The sequence below is a fragment of the Saccopteryx bilineata genome, chromosome X (genome assembly GCF_036850765.1).
Source record: "Saccopteryx bilineata isolate mSacBil1 chromosome X, mSacBil1_pri_phased_curated, whole genome shotgun sequence".
Lineage (NCBI taxonomy): Eukaryota > Metazoa > Chordata > Mammalia > Chiroptera > Emballonuridae > Saccopteryx > Saccopteryx bilineata.
Genome location: NC_089502.1, coordinates 43,225,869 through 43,253,240, shown reverse-complemented (window position 1 = coordinate 43,253,240; position 27,372 = coordinate 43,225,869). Strand labels below are relative to the sequence as shown.

The 27,372-nt window shown below is 40.6% G+C and overlaps 1 protein-coding gene across 1 annotated transcript; it reads left to right on the top strand.

The window, feature by feature from the left end:
* The first annotated feature begins 217 nt into the window (after positions 1-217).
* PRPS1 (phosphoribosyl pyrophosphate synthetase 1) lies at positions 218-27,372 on the top strand. The gene is made up of 7 exons (XM_066249643.1): positions 218-487; positions 9,553-9,736; positions 11,202-11,300; positions 13,125-13,249; positions 16,112-16,285; positions 24,556-24,715; positions 26,330-27,372. The coding sequence occupies exons 1-7, from the start codon at positions 366-368 to the stop codon at positions 26,420-26,422; spliced, it is 957 nt and encodes a 318-aa protein (XP_066105740.1). The 5' UTR covers positions 218-365; the 3' UTR covers positions 26,423-27,372.

The following is a 27,372-nucleotide window of genomic DNA, read 5'->3' as shown; positions in this document are numbered from 1 at the left end:
GCGCGAAACGTTTCGGCGCTCTTCAGCTAGCTTTCCCCTAACTGCCTAGCTACAGAGGGAGGGGCTATTTCTTAGCCTCGCCCCTTTCATGGCCTCCCCCTAATATTTGAGAGAGCTTGTGCGGGCGGAGCTTCCTCGAGGACACGCCCCTCTCTGCACCTCAGCTAATCGGTGCAAGGGGGTGTGGCCTTCCTTGTTGGCCCCGCCTCCAAGGCACTGGACAATTTAGAGCCGCACGCCGGGCGGGAACGTAAGATGGCGGAATAGCAACGCGAAGCGGTTACTACTGAGTGTGCTGACTTCGGTTTGGGTCTCGACAGCTGCAGTGGTCACTGAGAAAAGAGTGCCAAGGGTAATTGGCCAAGATGCCGAATATCAAAATCTTCAGCGGCAGCTCCCATCAGGACTTGTCCCAGAAAATTGCTGACCGTCTGGGCCTGGAGCTAGGCAAGGTGGTGACTAAGAAATTCAGCAACCAGGAGACCTGGTAAGGGCGAAGTTGGGACCCTGACTGCTTCACCTGCCCGGGCGGCAGGGGCGATACTTGGGCAGCAGAGGGGTAGGGGGAATAGGGCCGCCGCGTGGGTTCTGAGGAACTGGGTTGAGGGGGAAGGGTCAGCTCAGGCGAGCGTGCTCTACAGGCTGTTTCCGTTATTTTACCTCTTGCGGGAGGGTCACATTGGTTCTCACTGTGTGGTGGGGTCGAGTCAAGATTGAGGTTGAGGTGAAGCTACTGTGTTTGAAGGTTATGGCTGGAGGACCCAGCCTGGGGTTAGTCGCTGCCTAAAGCGATGGGAAGGGAAAGACACTTAGCTTCGGCTGTGGAGACACGTGGCTTTGTCGCTTCGCTGTTAGCCACCCAGGCTGGACAGGCGCTTCTTCAGCTCTTGGTCCAGCTTTCTTGGGAAAACGTACTGCGTACTGAGCCCTCCTGGTTTTTCTTCTAGAAGCTAAGAAGCAGCTTTTCAGTTAAAAATTGTGTTGGGTTTGGTATTGAGGGAAATTAGCATTATGTGCCGAGGGCGCCAAGATTACTACTGGAGACTGCCCTAGATTGGCAAGTGTTGGCTTTTCACATCTTTAGAATCACATCTTTAGACTCTGAGCCATAATTATGTTAAATCTAGTTGTCCAGTAGGAATGCATTAACTCTGCATCCTGACTGCCAGCGTCTTAGCTTGAGCCATCAAGCCACCCATTGCCTTGCTAATTAAATTTGCTCCTTCCCCCCACTTCCACCTTCCTCATGCACCTTGAGGCCATCTTAGAGATAACTTGGCGTCTGAGCCTTTCCATACCCCTTCCACCTAAACATAGAATCTTCTGATTCTGATAGGCCTGCTTTGTGTTTTGTGGTTATTCTGTTGATCAAATCAGAGCAGTACTCACAATCTACTGTCATCTGTTAAGGAGAAAGTTGACACCAAAACTAATGAGTAGTTGAACAAGTTAAGATTGCTTTGAACATGTTTTCCTAAATGGTTTTATTTCCATTTTTCTCTCTTTCAACTTGTTACCAAAGTGTAACGATTATTACTCTGTAGACCATGCTGATAAAGGCATTCATCTGTAGTGGACAGCATCCTTCTGGATGCATGATTATTGTGCTGCTGGTTGTGATGCAAATGATAGTGCAAACACTGATGCCGTCTGTAACCAGGCAATACCTTAGTCAAAAGAGGTTAGCCAAACTGCTGCCTTTAGCTTTGACCACAAATGACTCATGGGCTGTAATAAAGAAGAAAAAACACAACCAGATCTTGAGAGTGATTGTATAGCTGGGGACAAGAATGATTTTTCATTTTAACGTTTATTTTTTTTGTCTCCTTAATAGAACTGTGGTTATTAAATTCTGTTACCATGCTTCTAGAAAAAATACAGACTTATTTTTCCACGTGTTAACCCTTCACCCTCTGCATAATGCAACACATCACAACCTGAGGCTATATTGGGAGAGGAGGGGAAGAAAAACCTCATCTTTCTACTGAATGATTTATCTGAATTTATCAGCAATCCCAATCTACTTTTCTGAGATATAAGTCTGGTTTTATTTTTAAACAACTGGACAGTAACATGCGTGGAAACATTGGATAAGATTAAGCCCAGTGTGGAAAATTGCTGACAGTTTAGTTTTCTTTGTTTCTGGCTTAATCATTAGCTTTTTGGTTCCTTAGATGTTCTGAAACCCTCATTGAACATAATCGAATATGTTGCGTGTGGAGCTTCCTCTCACCAACCTTTGGCTTTTCTGCACTGCAGAAATATGATAGCTGCAGCCCTGTGTAACTCTTGGGATCATGGACAGGCCAGCTCAAAGGGTGCTGTGGGTCAGCAGATGGGGACCTGCAGAGCCCATCCTCAAATTAGACAGTTTTGCTATTTTCTGCAGTTTGGCAACATCTCAGGGGTTGATGCTCTCTTGAGCAGAGTGGCTTTTCTTTTGAAGTCAGGATCATCCATTGATTTCCAGTTACTGAAGAAATATGCATATATATAGATGGCAAATCACGGAAATAGTTAAGAAAAGTTAAAACTTAAGCCCTTGACTCTGACTCAGAGAACCTGGATTTAAATCTTTAGCCTTTCTTTGCATCAATAATCTGATCCGTAAAGTAGTATCTACCCATAAAGTTATTGTGAGGACTGAGATAGGGCTGAAGTTCTTAGAACGCTGTCCAACACAATAAATGCTGGTAAGAAGAGGTGGTGATGGTATTACAGAAAATGTGAAATATATAGAAGAGGATGAGGGGTAAAAAGACATACCCCAAAATTCCACTACCCAAGACAAACTTAATGTTTTTGATGTATGACCTTCTAGATGTTTGTGTGTTTATATACTTTTTAAAAATGACACGTTGTTTATAGCTTTCTTCACTTAACAATATATTTTGAATAGTTTCTTCCCTTAATATTTAGTCTATGTGGTTTTAAACATCTTTTTAATATTTTATTTATTCATTTTAGAGAGGAGAGAGAGAGAAAGGGGAAGGAGCAGGAAGCATCAACTCCCATATATGCCTTGACTGGGCAAGCCCAGAGTTTCAAACTGGTGACCTCAGTGTTCCAGGTTGATGCTTTACCCACTGTGCCACCACAGGCCAGGCCTTAAACATCTTTAAAAAAGTGTAGTTTGTCTTAGGGTTTTATCATAATTTTAGATAATCAAGTCCTATTAGGTATTTCCAATTTTGATATAATGCTTTTACTATGAAAACCCTTGAACATAAATCTTTGACTGTTTATTATTTTCTTAGGCTAAATCCTTAGAAGGAGAATTATTTGGTTAAAGGCTATACCATTATTAGGCTTTTGAATACCTATTGCCAAATTGCCCTCCAGAATAGTTGAACCAATTTTCATTCTCACCAGGAGTACTACTAATAATAATATTTAGTGTATAGTGAATAATTAACATGTGCTTGTTACAATGCTAAGCCCTTTTATACATGTGTCATAGTTAATCCTCTCAATACTGCTATGAGGAGTTACTCTCATTATCCCCATTTTATGAATGAAGGAACGAAGATTCAGAGGTTAAGTAACTTGCCCAATTCTGGGTATAACTTTTATTTAAAATTTGCTTATACAATATCTTATCTGACTTTTTTTTTATACAAACAGAAGTTTATTTAGAAGTGGCCCAGCTGAGCTACAGGAGCTCAGGGAACAAGTTTGAGAGGCAAAAGAAATGCCTTAAAGCAGTGGTTTTCAACATTGTTACACTTAGGGACCTATGAAAATAGAATTATTTCGGAAACCCCTAAGGCAGAAATCACTCTGAGCATAAGCAAATTCCACTAAGATCGTTGGGTCTATCTATAATCTTCATGCAATATCAAGGTGGTTAACTCCCAGACTGGCACGAAATTTCTGGCAGACTGCAGACCAGTGGTTGGAAAACACTGCTTTCAAGTTTAGGAGAAAGAGAGAAGCAAGGAAAACACAAAAACACGCCTGGGGCAAGGGGGTGGGGAAAGGTGAAGGCATGCTGCATGGTGTCGGCCACCTCCACCTCTGGGAAGTCACTTTTAATAAGATGGTCAGGGGACATATTTTAATTGGACACCTGAGAAATGAATGAGATAGTTGTAGAAGAGCATTCCAGCTAATGGGAAGAATGTGAATTGTAAATTTACATGCAGTTTTAGGAAATAATACAGAGCAACCCTCTGTCCCCATTACCCAGTTTTCCCAAAATTCCAAAGCATAATTTTTCCAAACTACCGTTTTCTTGCAAAAGTATGTATAATGCAACAACCAGGATTTTGACATTGATGCAGTCAAGATACAAAACCATCTGTCACAACGGATCGTTCCCATTGCCCTGTGGTAACCTCATCCACCTTTCTCCTCCCCGTGTGGTTTTCGTTTTTATATTGCCATTTTCTGGTTTGGTATATGGGTAATACTGACCATATAAATGAGTTGGAAAATAATTCTTTTATCTGTTATTCTGGAAAAGTTTGTACAAAATCTGTTTTAATTCTTCCTTAACTGTTTGGTAGAATTAATTCTTCAGTGAAGCTGTTTCAGGTGTCTTTCTAGAAATTTATCAATTTTATTGATTCCTCTTTCCATAAAACCAGCTTTTTGTTTCATTGTTTTTTTCTCTATTATTTTACTGTTTTCAATTTCATTGATTTCTGCTTTTATAGTTATTTTTTTTTCATCCTCTGGGTTTATATTGCCCATTTCTAGTTTCTTGATGTAGGAGCATATATTATTTATTATTATTACTATTATTACTATTTTAGCAAGGGAGAGAGATAAGAAGCAGCAACTCATAGTTGCCGCACTTTAGTTGTTCATTGATTGCTTCTCATACCTGCCTTGGCTGGGACAGGAGTGGGAGTGGGGCTCCAGCCAAGTCAGTGACCCCTTGCTCAAGCCAGTGACCTTGGGCTCAAGCCAGCAACCTTGGGCTTCAAGCCAGCGACCTTTGGGCTCTTGCCAGTGACCATAGGATCATGACCTACAACTCAAGCGGGTGAGCCTGTGCTCAAGCCGGATGAGCACATGCTCAAGCTGATGACCCCCAGGTTTCGAACCTGGGACCCCAGGTTGGCACTCTATCCACTGCACTATCACTGGTCAGGCAAAACTTACGTTATTGATTTGAGCATATAAGGCACTTTTAACATAAGGATTTCTAGTATAAAATACTTCTTTTAATTTTTTTTTATTTTTCAATTACAGTTGACATACAGTAGTATATAGTTTCATATACTATTTTTTATATAACTTATGATCACCCTGATAAGTTTAGTATTCATCTGACACCATACATATAGCTTTTACAATATTATTAAGCATATTTGCTATACTATACTTTACATACCTCTGACTCTTTTTTTAAAATTTTTAAATTTATTTATTCATTTTAGAGAGGAGAGAGATAGAAAGAGAGAGAAAGGGAGAGGAGCAGGAAACATAAACTCCCATATGTGCCTTGACCGGGCAAGCCCAGGGTTTTGAACTGGCAACCTCAGAATTTCCAGGTCAATGCTTTATCCACTGCGCCACCACAGGTCAGGCACTCCTGACTCTTATATAGTGGTTGTAGATTTTTCTACTTGCATTTCCCACTTTTTTGCGCTTATTGAGTTGTATGAATTTTATGATAAATAAAACTTGAGTTCAATAATTTTATGTAATACTTTTTTCCCCCAAATTTCGGGCCCCAAAATTAAGGTGCATCTTATACATGGGGAAATATGGTATTTCTCATAATATAATACCTTTACATCTACCCATGTTTCCGCAGATGGCAAGATTTCATTCTTTTTATAGCACAGTACTATTCTGTTGTATAAATGTACCACTTATTTATCCATTTGTCTGTTAGTGGGCATTTAGGTTGCTTCCATGTCTTGACTACTGTAAATAATGCTGCAGTGAACATAGAAATGGATATAGCTTTTCAGATTAGTGTTTGCATTTCTTTGGATAAATGCCCAGAAGTGGATTTGCAGGGTCCTTCCTTGTCTCTTGTTTTAGTCTTTGTTGTAAAGTCTATTTAGTCTGATATAAGTATCGCTACCTCAGCTTTTTTTAAAAAAAATATTGATTTTAAAGAGAGAGGAAAGGAGAGAAACATTGTTCATTGGTCGCTTCCCATGTGTGCCCTGACTGGGGACTGAACCCTCAACACTGGTGTATTGGGATGACGCTCTAACCAACTGAGCCTCCCAGCCAGGGCCCAGAAATTTTTGTTGTTTGTTTCTATTTGCATGAAACTTATTTTCCATCCTTTTACTTTCAGGCTGTGTGTGTCTTTCAATCTGGAGTGGTTCTCTTGTAGGCAGCATATGTTTGCTTCTTTCTTTTGAGACTATCTTTTATTTATTTTTATTGATTTTAGAGATTTGTGTGGGTCTTGTTTTCTTTTTCATTCATCCACCCTATGCCTTTTTTAAAAAATTGATTTAAGAGACGGAGAGATAAATCCACTTGTTCCACTTATTTATGCTTTCATTGGTTGATTCTTGTATGTGCCCTGACTATGGATTGAATCAACAAGCTTGGTGTATCGGGACAATGCTCTATCTAATCAACTGAGCTACCTGGCCAGGGCCACCCTATGCCTTTTGGTTGGAACATTTAATTCATTTATATTTAAAGTGATAATAGATAGATATGTAGTTATTGCTATTTTATTACTCTTAATTTTTATCTTTTTATTCTTCATAAAAAAATCTGTTTCACATTTCTTGTAATACTGGTTTGGTGGTGATAAACTCCTTTAGCTTTTTCTTGTCTGGGAAGCTCTTTATCTGCCCTTTGATCTAAATGATTATCACTTGCTGAGTAAAAAAACCTTTAAGTTGTAGAATGTAGCTTTTTATCATTTTGAACTTTTAAATTTCATGCCAATGCCTTCTGGTCTGCAAAGTTTCTCTTGAAATCAGCTGACAGTCTCATGGTAGTTCCCTTGAAGGTAACTGCTTTTCTTTGCTGGTTTTAAGATTCTCTCTTTGGCTTTAACCTTTGGCATTTTGATTATGGTGTGCCTTGGTGTGAGCTTCTTTGGGTTCTTGTTTGGGACTCTGTGCATTTCTTAGACTTGTATATGTCCTTTGCCAGGTTAGGGGAGCTTCCTTCCTTCCTTCCTTCCTTCCTTCCTTCCTTCCTTCCTTCCTTCCTTCCTTCCTTCCTCCCTCCCTCCCTCCCTCCCTCCCTCCCTCCTTCCTCCCTTCCCTTCCCTTCCCTTCCCTTCCCTTCCCTTCCCTTCCCTTCCCTTCCCTTCCCTTCCCTTCCCTCCCCTCCCCTCCCCTCCCCTCCCCTCCCCTCCCTTTCCTTCCTTTCCTTCCTTTCCTCTCTCTTTCTTTCCTTTTTATTTTCTTCTTTATTTTGAGACTATCTTTTATTTATTTATTTTTATTGATTTTAGAGAGAGGGGAAGGCAGAGAGTGATATATAGATAGAAACAATGATTTGTTGTCAACTTATTTATGAATTCATTGATTCATTCTTATGTGTCCTGAGCAGGGATTGAACCTGCAACTTTGGACACTCTAACTGAGCTATCCTGCCAGGGTCTTCTGTCATTATTTCTTCAAATAGGTTGTCAACTTTTGCTCCCTCTAGTCTCCTCTGGTACCCTACCATGCTAATATTCATATTCTTGATATTGTTAAGGGGCCCCTTAAACAATCCTCAGTTTGGGGAGATTCGTTTTTCTTTTTTGTTGTTCTGCTACCTTGTCTTCAAAATTTCTGATTTAATCTTCTACTTCATCTAATCTATTGATTCTCATATATTCATCATTTCAGTTATTTTATTTTTCATTTCTATGTTTCTTTTTTTAATTTTTAAATTTTATTTAGAAAATTAACTTTAATGGGGTGACATTGATCAAATAAGAATACGTAGATTTCAGGTGAACATTTCTATAGCATTTGAACTGTTGATTATGTTGTATACTCATCACCCAAAGTTAAATCATTTTCCATCACTTTATATTGGTCCCTCTTTATACCCTTCCCCCCATCTCACCCCACCTCCCCATTCCACTCTCCTTGAGGCTTCTTACTCATATTCTTGGTTATACGACTTCTGTTGAGCTAGACTTCCAGAGGTTCTCAGGGATGGTTGTTCTGTAGTTTAGTTGTAATTTTGTTGTGGTCATGGGAAGAAGCTAAAATACTCCCTGAATTCAGTACTTGAAGAAGTTTTATTTCCAGATATCCAAAACTAATGTGTTTTCCTCTTTGTTCTGGCTACCAGGAATCTAAACTTCCCTGTTCTTATTTGTTTCTGGTTTGATTTCTTACCATTCGTTTTTATTTTTCTTGCTTTACTGTATAAACTAACCCCATTCTTTTCAAAGTTAGGATCCTTTCCAGTGTTACTTGATTGGAAATAAATAAATAATAATTATCACCTTTGTTAGCTGCTTCTGGCAATTAAATTATTTCCTGTTGAAGTTTTTCTCTTGATCAATAGGTGTTATCAACCATTTTGATTTATGCCTTGTCTACACATACTACACATTCATGCAAAAATACGCACCCTCAACCACCCCCACCTAGAGGATTAATAAGGGAAATGATGTTTTGAGGTGTTACTGAGGTTATTTTATAATCATAAGCTATTATCGATAAAGATCCAAATATAGATATTAAAATTTTCATATTGTGGTAAAAGATAGCCCTACTCCATAATTAGACTTTCTGTAGAATTTTTAAAAGATGACTTAATTGGACCAGAGTACAGTTAGCATGGAATGAGGATAAGGACTGCATGTGGTTTTTTCTTTACTGTGTCCCTGGCACCTAGCACAGTGACTGACAATGGGACATTTAATATTTGTTGAGTGAATTGGCCAATACAGTAGATGTGGTATTGTCCTCTGTAGAAGGCATCTTTAGAACTTGTTTGGAAGTTCTAGCAGGGGAGCACAGCTACTTGTTTACCCTTGATGATTAACAGTCCTCTCTATCGGGGAAGGTTGTCCTCTTCGACCAACCATGCAGCTTTGGGAGGGTCACACATAGAGCAGTGAGGGAGGAATGGGAAACCTGCCTAGCTAGCCATATCAGCCGAGTCACCTGAATCACCCCTGCCGATCAATGGGGTGACAGATATCACAGCGAGATTGCCCTTACATCCTGTAGATGGCATCTTTATAGAACAGTAGTGATTCATTCCTTATATGATCTTCCTGTTTTTGTTATATATGGACTGTGATAGTGGAAGATGCTATATCGAATTTGCATTCACATGTCTTGTACCTGAAATGAGATATAGGCTGCCTACTGGAATTATGGTTCGGTGATTTGTGAGTACTTTAGCCCATCTTTTTCCTGTCATATCCCATGTAAAAATAGGTAATATTTGTGTAGTGCATTGGAGTAAACTGAGGCAGTAAACTGCTTCTGGTACAAGGGCCCCATCAGGTGATCTCCTGAAGTCTGAAGGGATCAATCTTCACACAGCTGTAAAACATTCATAGCATACTAGTAGAAAGCTATACTTATTAGATCTTACTGTGTATAGAACTATAGTGCTTTAAGATCTATTGTTTCTGCTCTCTTTTCCTGGATGTAGCGTGGAAATTGGTGAAAGTGTACGTGGAGAGGATGTCTACATCGTTCAGAGTGGCTGTGGTGAAATTAATGACAATCTAATGGAGCTTTTGATCATGATTAATGCTTGTAAGATTGCTTCAGCCAGCCGGGTTACTGCGGTCATCCCATGCTTCCCTTATGCCCGACAGGATAAGAAGGATAAGGTAGGAGCAGAAACTCCTTTATTTAAAATAAAAATGTTTTTAAACACGGAAAGCATGAGCACTTGCCCCAAGTCACAAAAATAGTCCTTAATCATCAGATGTATATTTAGAGGATATTTTTTAAAATTACATTCTCTTAGGCCTTATCTGATCTTTAAAACAATTGACATATGATTGGTTTATATAAAGCAACACACTTACAGTCTGTATATTATGTTCCAAATTATATGTGACTTTCAGCTAGCTCACTGCTATTATTTAATTGTATCAGTAAGACTAAGCACCAACTCCCATGGATTAGAATATATTTTAAACTATTGTAGGTTCTCTGGGACCCTTGTAGAGTTATAGTTGTGACCATTTCATGAAACTCAAAGTCTGTTACATGAATACTTGGTCTCATTACACACACACACACACACACACACACACACACACACTTGCCTTATTTATCTAGTATATTAGAGGATAAGGTATATACGTAAGACTTTGCAGGTCTGTTTTGTCTATTGTAATCAGTGGTCAAAATTTACTGTATTTCCCCATGTATAAGCTGCAACTTTTTTGGAAAAATTTGGGGCCTAAAAACTGGGTGCATTTTATACAGTGGTTATAGTGTTTTTTTACTTGCATTTCACGCTTTTTCACACCTGTTTTTGTGCTCACTGTGGAAGACAGTGACTCGTCATCAGACACAGATGAAGAAAAGCTAATGGATGGGAGTTTTGACAGGGATGAGAAGTGTATGAATTTTATGATGAATAAAACTTGAGTTCAATATTCTGTAGTCATGTGTTTTGTGTGTTATTTTTCAAATTTCAGGCGCCAAAATTAAGATGTGTCTTACACATGAGAGCATATTATACATGGGGAAATATGATACATACAATGCATGGGAGAAGGCAGATATTTTTATTCCAATATTGAGTATAATGCTCCTACAGAGTATAGAGTAAAGGGCATGGACTTTGCCATTTTACAGTGCAACAGGTGTGTTTGTTATTTAAGTGGTTGAGATTGCTGAAAGGTTGACCCTTCAGATGAGTAAGGGAGTGGTATAATTTACAAAATAAACTATAGGATGACATGTTAGATGTTATATAGGTTTGAGTAGTGTATGTATTAAGAGATTTTTCTAAAAATGTTTCGAAAAAGATTGTTTACCTAATTTAAATTGAGCATTGGAAACACATGAGCAGGCTGAAAATATGTACATTAAGAAAATGAAAGGTAGGAAGGTTATTCTCTTTCATGTAATATGTATCCTGAATTAGAAAAGTGATGTTCCAATTAATATCTGCACTTTTTAAAGTAGATTGTGATCTACTCAGAGCAATGGCTGTGTCACTTTCTTTGAATTTCCTGGTAGCACCATGCCTTAAACATAGTAGGTACACAATAAATAAATTTTTCTTGTGTAAATGAATTCTTAAATTGGCTTTTTTTTTCTTTTATCTCCATTTAGAGCCGGGCTCCCATCTCAGCCAAGCTTGTTGCAAATATGCTTTCTGTAGCAGGTGCAGATCATATTATCACCATGGACCTTCATGCTTCTCAAATACAGGTATCAAAAGAAGCCAAACATTAGCTTAGAGATTTTTAGGAGTTAAAAGTGAAGAGACGACTGATGATGCTGAAGACTGCAGAGAAGCCAAATACTGCCCAAGTAGGGCTCAAATAAAGTAGACATTAACAACATTTTACACATCCTTACATTGAGCTTAGTTCACGGTGTTAATCATTTGGAGTGGTTGGAAAGGGCGACACTCATGTATTCTGGGAAGAGTGTAGGATTTGGGATCACACCTGGTTTGAATACTTGCTGTAACACTTTTTAGCTTCAGGCAGGTTATTTAATTTCTCTAATTATACACGGCTTTGGTATTGTTAATATTAAGTAAGATTCTAAATTCATAGTATAATGAATTCCTCATGACAGGAATCAAGTAAATGGGAGTTGTTATTGAACAAACTTTCTAGCATAAACCCAGAGTAAGGGGGCAAAATATTACCTTATGTCAATAATTTTTATACTTTTTGAGAGAAAGAGAAAGAGATGAGAAGCAACAACCCATAGTTGTGTCACTTTTAGTTGTTCATTGATTGCTTCTCATACGTGCCTTGACAGGGCGCTCAGGCTTAGCCAGTGACCCGGCGCTCAAGTCAGCGACCTTGGGCTCAAGCCAGAAACCGTGTGATCATATCAGTGATCCCACAGTCAAGCCAGTGACCCCATGCTCAAGCCAGATGAGCCCACTCTTAAGCAGGCGCTCTAGGATTTCAAACCTGGTACCTCAGCATCCTAAGTTGATGCTCTATTCACTGTGTCACCACTGGTCAGGCAGTATAGTTTTTATACTTTTTAATTTTTATTTTATTTATTTATTTTGTATTTTTCCAAAGTTAGAAGCGGAGAGGCAGTCAGACAGACTCCTGCATGTGCCCGACTGGGATCCACCTGGCATGCCCACCAGGGAGTGATGCTCTGCCCATCTGGGGCATTGCTCCATTGCTGCTGGAGCCATTCTAGCACCTGAAGTGGAAGCCATGGAGCCGTCCTCAGTGCCCAGGCCAACTTTGCTCCAATGGAGCCTTGCCTCTGAGAGGGGAAGAGCGAGACAGAGAGGAAGGAGAGAGGGAAGGGTGGAGAAGCAGATGGGCACTTCTCCTGTGTGCCCTGACCGGGAGTTGAACCCAGGACTTCCACACGCCAGGTCGACACTAGACCACTGAGCCAACCAGCCAGGGCTAGTTTTTGTACTTTTTAAAGAGACTTTCAAATTATTGTCTTTAGAGGCTTATGGGAATCCAGTGAGATACACAGGACAGGTGAATATACCCATTTTTTAGAAGAGCAGCAAATTAGTTGAGAAACAGAGCTAATCTGCACCAACTAATATTAGAGCACAGATCTGGCTTTTAGTTACTCTCTGTGACAATTTATTAAAATTACCTTCCACTAAGTTTATGTACTATAGCATCTCTAAATGATTTACCAGTTAGCTTCGCTCCTTAACATAAAGCAGTAAATTTTTTTATTACCTCATGAGTATGCACATGGCTGGGTAGTTCTGGTCGCAGCTGAACTTGACCATTTTTCACAAGGGCTCACTCATGTGCTTATGGTCATTTGTGGGTTAACTGAGGGCTGGCTTTGCTCTCTTACATAGCCTGGATTTGAAGAGGCTGGTTTTAAAGTCCTATACCATCTAATCAGTCAGAAGGTTTCAGTAAGGTATTCTTTGCGCAAGTCACTATTCTCTTTGTGTTAGTCATTTATAAATGAAAGAGAAGGGTATACCGTAGAATCACACAATGTTTCATGTCAAATTTATTATTTATAAATAAATAAATAACAAAGTAAAACTGACCCAGCTCCTTTCTACAGGGCTTTTTTGATATTCCTGTGGACAATTTGTATGCAGAGCCAGCTGTCCTGAAGTGGATAAGGGAGAACATCTCTGAGTGGAGGAACTGCACTATTGTCTCACCTGATGCCGGAGGAGCTAAGAGGTATGGTTGAAATTCATATTATTCTCAATGCCTTACTGAGAAAATGTTTCATACAGTTGTCAGAAAGTGATGTTTTTCTATGCAAGTGACAGTTTTTAGTACTTCAGAATGGATATACTGATGGCTGGGACATACGCTGGGTATAGTCTTACTCCTCTTCCTGGCCTGAGTCACTACCTGAAAGAGAAAACAGCAGCAGAGGGGCCCTAAATAGTCTGGTGTTGTGGGCCTGGCTGTAACCCATTTAGTAACTTGGCACTCATGGTTGGCAATACTGCTAGAAGCCTATCAGAATGGGGAGGAAATTTGGTTTTCGAATGAGTGGCACCTGCTGTCAAATCACATGATAATAGTGGACATGTAAGCTTTTACATACTTGTCAATGTTGTTGGTTAGATTGTTTTGATCCTTTGCATTATTTATTAAGTAGGAAGGAAAATAAAGCATCATTTTATTGAAACCCAAGACCTTAACATTTTCAACTGCCAATGATTGCAGTATTTTACAGCTCACATGGTGCTAAGAGCTTTTGATTTCTTTAGTGGGCCACTCGTTAGCACTGCATTCAGAAGGGTGACACATGCTCTTGTGGAAATAGAATGAAAAGCTACAAAACACAGATGATTAGGGAAAGTTCATTCAGATCTCTTGAAAAGCCATTCAAATCTTGAGTGATTGTTTCTCTACAAGCTCTTTATTTCGGTAACTTCACCAGCACTGATAAGCTGAGAAGTTAAGTTTTGTTATTTAAGCCAGATATATGGCTTTGTCAGGCTCATGTAATCCCCAGTTACCATCTGTAATACCAGAGACAGAACTAAAAATCATTTCTCTAATGGTAGTTGGCATACTTGTCTGACTTGTACATTATTTTCACATCTTTCCATGAGACTTAGAAAATAGTCACATTTGAAATAAATAATCAAGCAGGATTTTTTTTCCAAAGTTCATTACAGAAAAACTGCCTGTAGTAGTTGACTTATTGCTACATGTGTTTTTGGGGGGAGAGGGTATATTTTTGTTATCATGATAGAGTATTTTCAAAGTCAGTGGCTATCACTTCTGTGTTGGCAGGATTTGGGGAGTAGGGAGATATCTTTGTGTAGTTATGACTTATACATAGTTCTCTGCTCAGCGGCACAGGTTGTGACTTTGTCTAGCCCTGTCTGCTTTATTAACAGTGAGTTTCCTGGTTAAGTATGGAAAAGTTACTTGAACTAAATAATCATGCATTTGCCTTGGATAAGTAATTATTTCAAGCAGATTGGTTAGTCTTGATATTATGCGCTCAAGCAGTAGTAGTAAAATGATCACACGGTGCGGTTCACTGAGATCAGGATGCAAATGCTGCCTAGCTTGTGGTTCAAACCTTGTGTATTCTCTATTATGTGGTTACCAGTTCTTCCATATCTAGTACAAACTCAGATGTGTGACCATCGTTAAAAAAAAAAATTTGCCTGGCCTGTGGTGGCGCAGTGGATGGAGCGTTGACCTGCAAATGCTGAGGTCGCCGGTTCGAAACCCTGGGCTTGCCTGGTCAGGGCACATATGGGAGTTGATGCTTCCAGTTAATAAAAAAAAACAAAATTCAAAGCACAGGCCTTACCATACATGATGAGGATGGCATAGTGGAGCATGGATGTTCATGCCACTCGGGTGGCACACTGTCATTTACTTACACTGAATGGATTTCTACTTGAGTTAATGATATGGTACTTTGTCACCAGACAGACTTGTCTTTCATTTCTATCTTTTAATCTGTTTTATATTATCTTATAATTTAAAACATCCTATTTTGGCCCTGGCCGGTTGGCTCAGCGGTAGAGCGTCGGCCTGGCATGTGGGGGACCCGGGTTCGATTCCCAGCCAGGGCACATAGGAGAAGCGCCCATTTGCTTCACCACCCCCACCCCCTCCTTCCTCTCTGTCTCTCTCTTCCCCTCCCGCAACCAAGGCTCCATTGGAGCAAAGATGGCCCGGGTGCTGGGGATGGCTCCTTGGCCTCTGCCCCAGGCGCTAGAGTGGCTCTGGTCACGGCAGAGCGACGCCCCAGAGGGGCAGAGCATCGCCCCCTGGTGGGCAGAGCGTAGCCCCTGGTGGGCGTGCCGGGTGGGGTGGATGCCGGTCGGGCGCATGCGGGAGTTTGTCTGACTGTCTCTCCCCGTTTCCAGCTTTAGAAAAATACAAAAAAAAATTAAATAAAAATAAAAAATAAAAAATAAATAAAACATCCTATTTTGATTTGGAGATACTTCAGCTGTACAGTGAGATGCCCAGTTTGCCTGGTTAATGCATATATAACTTTTTTTCTAGCAGCCGTTAAAGGAACTCTCAAGTTTAGTGTCCAGGTACAGTTGACACTGACAGTTTGTGGATCACTAAGAGTGTAGTGTGATGAGGGTACGGGCATTGGAACAGACTGAGACTGCTACCCTCCAGCCAGGCTCAGGCTCATTTCTCACTACATCCACATGTCAGATTGGGACAGTGTGCGCTGCTGGCATTAATTAACCAAGTCTTCTCTCTGTCCCCTTTGGCTGCCAATCCATTAAATGAATGTGCCTTAGCATTCTAGTATTTCCTGGCACTGGTGAGGATGCCTGTCTATCCTCTACTGTAGCCCAGAATGAATTCATTTAAGTTTGACTGATTTATTTATAAACTACTCTCAGGATATGGAGACATTAGTATTTAAAACCCAGTTTGTGATGTCAGTTAATTAGTTGCTTTCTTCCAGCCCTGGGAACTGCTTGGTTTCAATGAGTATTCTTCTCCAGAAAACAAGCCATTCCTTAGTCCATTTATTTTTGTCTTAGCAGCTATGCACACTCAGGTTTTAATTGCAGATACCCTGTTTTGCAGAGTTACCTCCATTGCAGACCGGTTGAATGTTGACTTTGCCTTGATTCACAAAGAAAGGAAGAAGGCCAATGAAGTGGACCGCATGGTGCTGGTGGGAGATGTGAAAGATCGGGTGGCCATTCTAGTGGATGACATGGCTGACACTTGTGGCACAATTTGCCATGCAGCTGACAAGTGAGTGCTGAGCAGTGAGGCTGGTGGTTAGAAGTAAAAAGCTGATTGCTGTCTGCATGCTGTAAGCCTACTAATTCTTTTTGGAACTGAATGGATGGATGATGACTAGCTTTGGGAGATTTTCATCACCCTTGCCTTGAATTTCATTATTTTTAAGTTGATGAGTACTCTTTTTTTCCCCCAGACTTTCTTTATTTTTTCTTTTTTCTTGTGCTAAATTAAATATAACATAAAATTGGCCATTTTAACCATTTTAAGTGTACAGTTTGATGGTATTAGCCACATTCCAGTGTTATGCAAGTATCACCACTTTATTTCCAAAATTTTGCCATTACTATGAACACTTTTAATAGCTTTTTTTTTTATTGTTTCGTGTTTTTTTTGTTTTTTTTTTTGTTTTTTTTTTTAGTGAGTAAAAGTAGAAATCCAAAGGCCTGGGTAGGTAGAAATATATTCTCATATTTATATTTTACCTAAGCCAGAAACCCAGGTCTTACCTTTTGATTGTCTATTTTAGCTGCTTCTACCTTTTTCATATTACCTCTCATCTCTTGGCTGTTCTAAATTGCCTTCCCTCTGTTCATTCTGCTACCAGTCACCAGTCTCTTAGCTCCCCATCTTTCACATTGCCTTCTCACTTGCTAATCTTCCTAAAACTAAGGCCAGATCCTACCACTTCTCACCTTTGAAACCTTAAGTGACTTCCCATTGCTTAGAGTCCAAGCCATGGATAATATGTCTCTCATAACGTTTTTTTAAACCTCTGAGTGTGCTTTGCACAGGACCTGGCATATAATAGATGCTAGAAAAAAAATGTGTGTTAATGTGTCTTCATTTGGATCCTGGAGTATACATTTTTAAACTTCCTTTTTGTCTCTTTGTATTACTAAGGTGATGCTAATTGCTATAATAGATCAACACCTTGAAGTGTCGGTGGCTTGCCTGACAGTGGTGGCGCAGTGGATAGAATGTTGACCCGGGACACTGAGTTCCCAGATTCGAAACCCCAAGGTTACTGGCTTGAGTGTGGGTTTGTCAGCTTGAGTGTGGGCTTGCTGGCTTGAGTTCAGGGTCTCTGGCTGAATGTGGGATCATCGACATGATCTCAAGGTCACTGGCTTGAGGAAGGGGTCATCAGCTTGGCTTGAGCCTCTCAGTGAACAACTAAAGTGAAGCAACTATGAGTTGATGTTTCTCATCTCTCTCTTCCCTCTCTCCTTTCCTGTCTTTCTCTGAAATCAATAAAAAAGTCAGTAGTTTAACATCATAAAGTTTCTTTCTGATTCATGGCATATTACAATGCAAGTATTCCTCTTTTAATGATGTAGCACTGCATCTTTAACATGTGGCTTTCCTAGATTACGTTGAAAGACAATTCCATTTTGGCCAGCCAGCAAGGGAAAGGGCATGGAAGATCAATTACTCATGGAAGATTTTTATAAGCTCAGCCAAGAAGTGGTGTACACTGTAGCGGCCCACGTTTTGATTGCCAGAATTAAGTCACATGTCCACACCTAACTATTGCAAGAGAGGCTGGGAAATGTAGTCCAGCCTTGTGCCCAGAAAGAAGAGGTGATGGATTTTGTAGAGTGTAGCAGTCTTATCAAAGTCTTTTTATACAAATCCAGATGTATTCAGGTAAGTTCTTAGTCTGGTTCTCTCTCCTTGATATAGACTGAATTGTGGCCCCCTAAAATTTGAATCATTGTAACCCTAGTCCCCAGTGTGATGACATTTGGAGATGGGACCTTTGGGAGGTACAATATTTAGGTTTAGGTGATGTCATGAGGGTGGGGTCTTTATGATGAGATTAGTGCCCTTAGAAGAACAGGAATTTCAAGATGGTGATGGAGTAAGTGGATGGACGTTCTACTCATCTCCTCCTAGGACCAAACTGGAGTCATAACTAACTAAATTTAAGAACAATTAGCCTGAAAAATCAACTTAGGAATAAAATAAGAGTCTATAACCACGGGTTCACAGAAGCCACATCAAGACTGGTAGAAAGGGCAGAGACATGAAAAGAGCTGTCCCACTCCCAGGAGTGAACAGCTGTTCGGAGGTTTTCCCTGAGAGAGGTGAGGGTTTTAAGCCCCAGGCCAGGTGCCCCAGCCTAGAGCACCAGAACCTAGAAGAGGCACCCACATAGCATTTGGCAGTGAAAAGAGAAGAGGTTTCTGTCTGCGGGAAAGAGCCAGGAATTCTCAGAGATGCAAGCACCCTCTTAAAGGGCCAATGCAGAAAATCTTCATTCATAGCCAGTTACCCTAGGCTCCGGCAGAAGGAGGGCTAAAAGGACTGGAGTTGTGTGAGGAGAGTGTGAAATTGGCAATCTGGGGACAGACACGGTGAGGGACAACCACCGGAACCCCTGTACTGAATCATTCATTCTCTAATACTGCACTCACCATCTTTCTTGGGTGGAACAGTCCCCTCCATGTGGCATCAGCCTGGGGGAAAGCTACTGCCCCACCCTCGGGAATCTCTCTTGCCCCATCCTGTAAAGATTGGGCCCTGCTGAGAAGTAAGCATCCTTGGCCAGAAAGCAGGAATCTGAAAAGACTCAGGGGTGACTGTGACTCAGTTGTCTGGTGTTGATGCTGGTACTTTCCTCCAACTTTCCTGAGAATATGACTGGTGTTCCAGCCTTATAGGAGATTCAGCAGAAACTGTCCAGACTATTGGCAGACCAAATCTCTGGGTTTCAGAGGGCATACCCACCAGATTCCTAGTGGCCACACTCTACTAGGGTCCCTAAAAAAATTCAGGACAGACCAACAGCTGGGGTCTTGGGGTAGGAGCCACACCCACCACCCTTCCTAATCCCTGAATTGCCCCAGCTTCTAGACTATACTACAAGTTCTTTCAAGGGCTGTACCCAACAAGCAGCCAGCAGACAAAAGCAACAGAAGGTGGATCTCAGGCGATCTTGGGCCTGTTCTTGACTTGTCCCAAGGCCTAGGGCTGGTAAAAGCCAGCCTAGGTGTATAGCTTGGTACTCCCATATGCACATAAGCCCAGCAGAGGCAGCTACAAACTCTGGATTGCTTTTACATCCAGAAAGGTTGCTGTGGGCCAGTCACAGTCAAGTGTCTTACATTGGTCTGCACAAGATTCCCTCCTAAGAAGTCCAGAACCTAAGATACCAACACATCCATGGCCAACTACAGAAAACACCAGAGCAACACCCAACTACCCTTAACTAGCAGCATATCCTAACAGAGAGCTCGTAAGGCATCAAACCCAGTTGAGGCAAATTGCGCTTTCTGTGGTCAACACCTGCATAGCAGCTTGCACGCTTTGAATGAGGTAGAGCATCACAGTCAGCTGGTCCAGGTTCCGGATAACCTGCCCCGCTGGGCTAAGATACACAGGAGGAAGGGAGAGAGGCTTAGAGCACAGACATTCCAAGTGTGAGTTCTTTGGGGCCTATTATTGGGATCAATTGAGGGGCTTAGCCACCTACTATGGGGGAGGGGTCACAATCAGTCCCAGTAGAAGACTCTCAATCTTACTCCCTGAGACCAGGGACTCCCCAGCAGAAAGAACTTCTGCAAAGGGGACTGTCAGCCCCACTTAACCTGAACTTGCTGCTGCTCACCTCACTGGGAAGAAATAGAGTATCCAGCAGAGACTGAGAGGTTAAGTTCTGGAGTAGGGCCCACTTTTCCTGTACTGAGCTCCTGATCGAGAGACCCCCGAAGTAGGGGGTTCCACTAAAGTTGTCCTCCCGACCTCAGTTGCCACAACCCACCAAGCTTGCTACCCGTGGAGGGGTTGGTGGGGTGAAATCAATCTGAGTCCACTCTACAGTCTTTCTACAGAAGCCTCTGCAGGAAGACCAGGCAGCTGCAAATGAAGTGGAACAGCTGAAAAGTGGAGGCAAATCTTAAGGAACTTGGGCCCTTTTATGGAGCTGCTGTCAGCTCTAAACAGGAGGAAGTTGATCCTTATACACAGGTTGGCCCATCCCACATACACCTAGGAGCAGAAATACAGACACAAACAGTGAACAGAGTAGTAAGTACAGACAGGTAGCCCATGGTGGGTTTCAAAGAGTGTCTGACAACCCATGCCCAGACTCTTCCCAAGTAGACCCAGAACCAACACAGCCAGTAACGGGATACAGACCACAACAGTGCTAGACTCAACTAGCCACACAAGTGGTACACCCAAAGGAGTGCAGCAGACAATGGACCATGCTGAGAATAACTACACCCCAGAGGCCAGAGGCTGTCTAGCGTCTAATACACACAAGCAAGGTTGACCCTTAGAACCAGCCGGCCTGAAGGGTTAGCTCTACCCACAAAAGGACCAACAACATTCAAGACTGACTCACACACAACACTAGGGTATATATATAACTCTCAAGAAACAGTCCTAGAGCAAAGAGCTCAGGTGGCCAGGAGGTGAGTACCGCTGAGCCCATCTTCCTCATAAAGACATCAAAACAAATTTGGGAGTCAGAGCTACCTAATATACAAACAAAATGGGAAGACAAATGTAACCCAAATGAATCAACCAGAGAAATCCTCAGAAAAATAATTAAATGAAATGGAAACAACCGAACTAGCAGACACAGAATTAAAATAATGGTTATTAGGATGCTCAAGGATCTTAGAGCATGAATAGACGATCACAACAAGAACTTAGTAAGCATTAAAAAGGGCGTTAAAACCATAAATAACCAGTCAGAAATGACAAATACAATGTCAGAAATGAAGACTGCACTAGAAGGAATCAACAGCAGGCTGGATGAAATGGAGGATCGAATCAGCGATTTAGAGGATAAGATAAACTTGCTTATGGTACGTTTTCTAGGATAGACCACATGTGAGGACACAAAACAAGTCTCAGTAAATTTAAGAAGATGGAAATCATATCAAGCATCTTCTCTGACCACAATGTCATGAAACTGGAAATCAAGTACAATAGAATAACTGAAAAACATTCCAATACTTGGATGCTAAATAGGATGTTATTAAATAATAAATTGGTTAACAATGAGATCAAGGAAGAAATACAAAATTTCCCATAAACAAATAAAAATGAACATACAACAATCCAAATTCTATGGGTCACAGCAAAAGTAGTACTGAGGGAAGTTCATAGAATTATAGGCATATCTTAAGAGGCAAAAAAAAAAAAAAAAAAAGTCAAATAAACAATCTAGCCCTGCACCTAAAACAACTAGAAAAAAAGAAACAAACAAATCCCAGAGTATGATACAAACAAGTGGAAGCACATATCGTGTTTGTGGGTGGAAAGAATTAACGTCATTAAAATATCCATACTACCCAAAGCAATGTATAGATAGATTCAGTGTAATTCCTATGAAAATCCCAAGGAGAAACTTCACAGATCTAGAACAGATATTCCAAAACTTTATGTGGAACCAAAAAAATACCTGAATAGCCTCAGCAATTTTGAAAATGAAGAACAAAGTGAGAGGATCACACTTCCTGATACCAAGCTATACTATAGGCCATTATAATCAAAGCAGCCTGTTTTACCTGGCCTGGATGGTGCAGTGGATAAAGCACTGATCGACCTGGAAGGTTGAGGTCGTCAGTTTGAAACCCTGGGCTTGCCTGGTCAAGGCACATATGGGAGTTGATGCTTCCTGCTCTTCTCCCCCTTCTCTCTCTCTCCTCACAAAAATAAACACACTGTTTCTGGCATAAGAACAGGTATACAAAATAATGGAACAGAGAGAGAACCCAGAAATAAACCCATGTCTTTATGATCAATTAATATATACACTGCTCACAAAAATAAGGGAATCAGGGAATCTGCACATACTCCAGTACTTTCAGCCTTTGGTACAGTGCATTTTCACCAGTGAAGTTAAAATTGGTTTTTCATCTCATTTGCATAATTGAACAACTTTCTTTGACTTGTCGTTTGCTTTTCTGATGTTCTTGTTTAATAAAAAAAAAATCAAATGCTTTTTTTTTATCACTTCATATTCATTTTTGAAATATCTCCTAATTGTTGTTAGCAGTATATTTGACAAGGCAAAAATACAGTGTGTCCGTAAAGTCATGGTGCACTTTTGACCGGTCACAGGAAAACAACAAAAGACGATAGAAATGTGAAATCTGCACCAAATAAAAGGAAAACCCTCCCAGTTTCTGTAGGATGATGTGGCAGCATGTGCGCATGCGCAGGTGATGACGTAACACCGTGTATACAGGGGAGCAGCCCACGGCTATGCCAGTCGAGATATGGACGATACAGAGGAAAGTTCTGTGGCTTGCTAAATTTGAATTCGTGACCAAAGTGCAACGTGAATATCAGCACGTTTATAACGAAGCACCACCACATAGGAATAACATTACTCAGTGGGATAAGCAGTTGAAGGAAACTGGCAGTTTGGTGGAGAAACCCCGTTCTGGTAGCCATCAGTCAGTGATGAGCCTGTAGAAGCTATACGGGATAGCTACCTAAGGAGCCCTAAAAAATCTGTGCGTGAGCCCACATCGAACTGCACTGAATAGGTATGAAACTGGGAGAGTTTTCCTTTTATTTGGTGCAGATTTCACATTTCTGTCATCTTTTCTTGATTTCCTGTGACCAGTCAAAAGTGCACCATGACTTTACGGACACACTGTATACAATGGAGTAAAAGTCTCTTTAATAAATGGTGTTGGGAAAATTGGACAGGTACATGCAAAAAAATGAAACTGGACTACCAGCTTACATAATTCACAAAAATAAACTCAAAATGGATAAGAGACCTAAATATAAGTAATGAAACCATAAGAATCATGGAAGAAAACAGGTAGTAGACTCTCAGACATCTCTCATAGAAATATTTTCGCCTATTTATCTCCATGGCAAGTGAAATAAAGGACAAGATAAACAAATGGCACTACATCAAACTAAAAAGCTTTTGCACAGCAAAGACACGATTAACAAAACAAAAAAGCCCACACAATGGGAGACCATATTCACCAATACGTATGATGAAGCATTAATAACCAAAATTTAACTTCTAAAATTCAACACCATGAGGGTAAACAATCCAATTAAAAAATGGGCAAAAGAAATGAATAGACACTTCTCCAAAGGCGACATACAGATGGCCAATAGGCATATGAAAACATATTCAATGTCACTACTCATTAGAGAAATGCAAATTAAAACTACAATGAGTTATCACTTCATACCTATCAGAATGGTGCTCATTAACAAATCAACAAGTGCTGGTGAGGGTGTGGAGAAAAGGGAACCCTCCTGCACTGCTGGTAGGAATACAGACTTGTGCAGCCACTGTGGAAAACAGTATGGCATTTCCTCAAAAAATTAAAAATGGAACTGCCTTATGACCCAGCTATCTCACTTCTAGGAATACATCCTAAGAATCCCAAAACACTGATTCAAAAAAGGATATGTACCCCCATGTTCATTGCAGCATTGTTAGCAGTAGCCAACATCTGGAAACAGCCCATGTGTCCATGAGTGGACAAGTGGATAAACTAGTATTTTTCACAATGGAATACTATGCGGCAATGAAAAAGAAGAAAATTTAACCTTTTGCAACAGCATGGAATGGCCTGGAGATTATTATGCTAATTGAAAACCAGGCAGAGAAGAATATATTATCTCACTTATATGTGGAATCTAATGAACACAATAAATTGAGGAACAAAATAGAATCAGGCAAGGCATGGGGAACAGATGGACAGCTGTCAGAGGGAAGGGTGATGAGGGAACAGGATCAAAGGTGGAGGGATTAGTCAAATTATATATACATCACAAGTAGATACAGATACAGAAAACAAGATAGCAATAGGATGTAGAGGGAGGGGGGACAAAGGGTGAAACGGGTGGAAAGAGACAGCATGGGGCATGGGTGGGCATGATTTGTTTAAAGGGAGTTATATTGAGTGGGACACTTGAAAACATTTCAGTTCAATAAGTTAAAAATAAAAATTTTAATTAAAAATAAAAACTATATAATACAAAAAAGAATAAACCAGAGAGTTTGCTCACCCCTTCTCCCCCGTGCATGTGGAGGTCAAAGAGGTTGTGTGAACACAGCAAAATGGCAGCCACCAGAAAGCTAAGAGAAGCAGCCTCAGAATAAAAACTGCTTTGCTGTCACCTTGATCTTAGACTTTGTAGCCCCCAGAACTGTGAGAAGTAAAATTATGTTTAAGCCACCCAGTCTGTGGTATGGCACCCAAGCTGACCAATACACTTCTTCCTAAATCAGGTTCTACAGTGACAGGATTAATCTAATCCAACTCTGCTTTTTCCTGTAGACTTCTTTCAGCTGGAGCCACAAGAGTTTATGCTATCTTGACTCACGGAATATTTTCTGGCCCAGCCATTTCTCGCATTAACAATGCTTGCTTTGAAGCCGTAGTGGTCACCAACACCATACCTCAGGAGGATAAGATGAAGCATTGCTCCAAAATACAGGTGAGGGTGAGATTCTTGCAAAACAAACTTTCTCCGAGTATTCAGGAGGTAGTTAAAAATGTTGAATTACCAGAAGATTTCTTCCTTTGCTATTAAGGATTTATTCTGTCATTGGGATGTGTGATCCAAAAATTTAAAAATCACGTTTAAAAACTCAGATTGCAGGACTTGAGAATCTCTGGAGAATGGAGCCCAGGAGTGTACACTTTAACAGCCTTCCCAGTGATAACGGTCCCTCAAGTTTGCAAGTCTCTTCTGTAGTGTGTGTGTGTCAGTCTTAAACTGTTGTCCCCTAGAGACATAATGTGAAACCTTTAAAATGATGGTATATTCCCTTGAATTCCAGTGTTTCTCAAAATTGTTCTGGAATCAAACTAAGTTGATTACCTAGTGTTCTTATTAAAATGTAGATGGAGCCTGACCTCCAGTGGCGCAGTGGATAAAGCGTCGACCTGGAAATGCTGAGGTTGCCTGGTCAAGGCACATATGGGAGCTGATGTTTCCAGCTCCTCCCCTCTTCTTTCTCTCCTCTCTAAATGAATAAATAAATAAAAATTTTAAAAAATGTAGATGGATAGCTGTGGTGATTGCTGCGAGTGGGCCAGATGGAAGAGGATATAGGGGAGATAAATGGTGATGGAAGGAGACTTTACTTGGAGTGGGTGACCACAAATTACGGTGTACAAAGATGTATTGTAGAATTAGACACCTGAAACCTATATAATTATGTTAACTAGTGTCACTCTAATCAAAATCAATCAATCAATTAATTAATTAAAATGTAGAGTCCTTTGCTCCATCCAAGATCTACAAAACCACAGGTCCTGAGACCAATACTTTAAAGTACAGTAATTCCCCAATTAATTGTTAGGCACTCAAGTTTTCATGCTGTAGAATTGAGAGAGGGCCTTTGCTTATTTAAAAGTGTATACAGTAGCCCTGGCCAGGTAGCTCAGTTGATTAGAGCATTGCCCTGGTATTTCAAGGTTGTGGGTCTGATCCCCAGTCAGGGCACATACAAGAAGCAACCAATAAATGCATAAATAAGTAGAACAACAAATTGATGTTTCCTTCTCTCTCTAAAATTAATAAATAATAAAGTGTATACAATAATCCATTAGCCTTCTGAAATATATTGAATTGGAGGGTTGATGTTATTCTTCAGGCTCTTTTTTTTTAGCTTAAATATTCCATTCCAAAAAAAAAAAAATTAAATGTCAACCCACCACCATCTTGGTGAGCCTGAGTCAGAAATTTTCTTCTATTAGCATTTTAGTCTATCCTACGTGGTTAATATTAAAAATGTTGTAGGTAGGTGCACACTCACAAGGGGAAACAACACAGTGCTCTCATTAGTCTGCTCATCAGTGTCTACAAAGGGGCCAGTCACTTCTTCCTTTCATTTTTTAAAAAGATTTTTATTGATTGATTTTACAGGGAGAGAAGGGTTAGGGGTGATGAGAAATAGTTGTTTCACTCTAGCTATTCATTGGTTGCTTGTCATATGTGCCCTGACTGGGCAAGCCCAGGGTTTGAACCGGCAACCTCAGAACAGGCCAGGAAAGTCGTGTCTGTCTGTATGATCCTAACCTGATGTTTTTCATGTCTTTCCAGGTGATTGACATTTCCATGATCCTCGCAGAAGCCATCAGGAGAACTCACAATGGGGAATCTGTTTCCTACCTGTTCAGCCATGTCCCTTTATAATAGAATAACCTCTGAGGGTTTTAAAAAATAAAGTGAATCCCATCCCTTGTTTTCCCTTGGTGTTTGATGAAAAATTCAGCAGAAGACCCAGCTTGCTCCAGTAGCTTTCTACATCCCATGCCAGATATATTCATGTTTTTCTAAAATTACAGAAAAGCAGGTTGAGACTAATTGCTTTGACTTCCTTCCTGCATTGTCTCATTCTGTCTCTGATTTTTTGAACCTAGCAGCCTTTAACTAGATCTCAGCTGCTGCAAGATTTCAGGCTTTGAAGGGTATTGTGTGGGGGCGTTTCAATGTGATTGGGGAAGCTCAGACTACTTTTCATGTGAATGCTTCAGGGTTTCCTTGGTTCAGAACTACTAGCAACAAAGCTAACCCAATCTCCCACCCCCATAACATGTGACAAAGTTCTCTAAGGTCTATACTAAATTAAAACAACAGCCCCGGGCAGCCCAGAATCCCAACTGCAGTTGCTGATCCCCTCTGTAAGGCAGGCAGCTCTCGGGTCGTGGCCTGAGGGAAGACGGCGCACAGTGCAGCAGATGCTACTTGGGAGGAATAAAGCCTGATCCATTACCCTCTGCTAGGGAACTGTTGCTTAGTCTCTTGTATCTTCCTTTTCCATTTGGTTTGACCTTCAACCATCTTGACTTTTTCCTGACCAAATACCTTCTTGGGCCTAATTGAACATTGTACCATAGTCTTCTGGAAAGCAAGCCTCATTTTTTGCTATGTATTCCTTAACATTTACGTGAAGTTTTGCTGCAGCTTAATCTTCCTTAGCCCACTACCACTAGTTGGTGTTGTGCATTTTAATTAATTTAAGTATTTAATTTTTATCTTCTTTCCTTGAATCTGTTTGACCTCAAATTATCTGAAGTTTCTGTTTAAAAGATTGATGTTACTAGCTCTTGTAGAGGAAACTAATAAAGTATCTGTCTGTGTGA

Excerpts from the sequence above, each read along its gene's own strand:
- PRPS1 (XM_066249643.1), top strand. The coding sequence starts at position 366 with ATGCCGAATATCAAAATCTTCAGCGGCAGCTCCCATCAGGACTTGTCC. Across the intron at positions 488-9,552 it reads TTCAGCAACCAGGAGACCTG|CGTGGAAATTGGTGAAAGTG; the intron begins GTAAGGGCGAAG and ends TCCTGGATGTAG. Across the intron at positions 9,737-11,201 it reads GACAGGATAAGAAGGATAAG|AGCCGGGCTCCCATCTCAGC; the intron begins GTAGGAGCAGAA and ends ATCTCCATTTAG.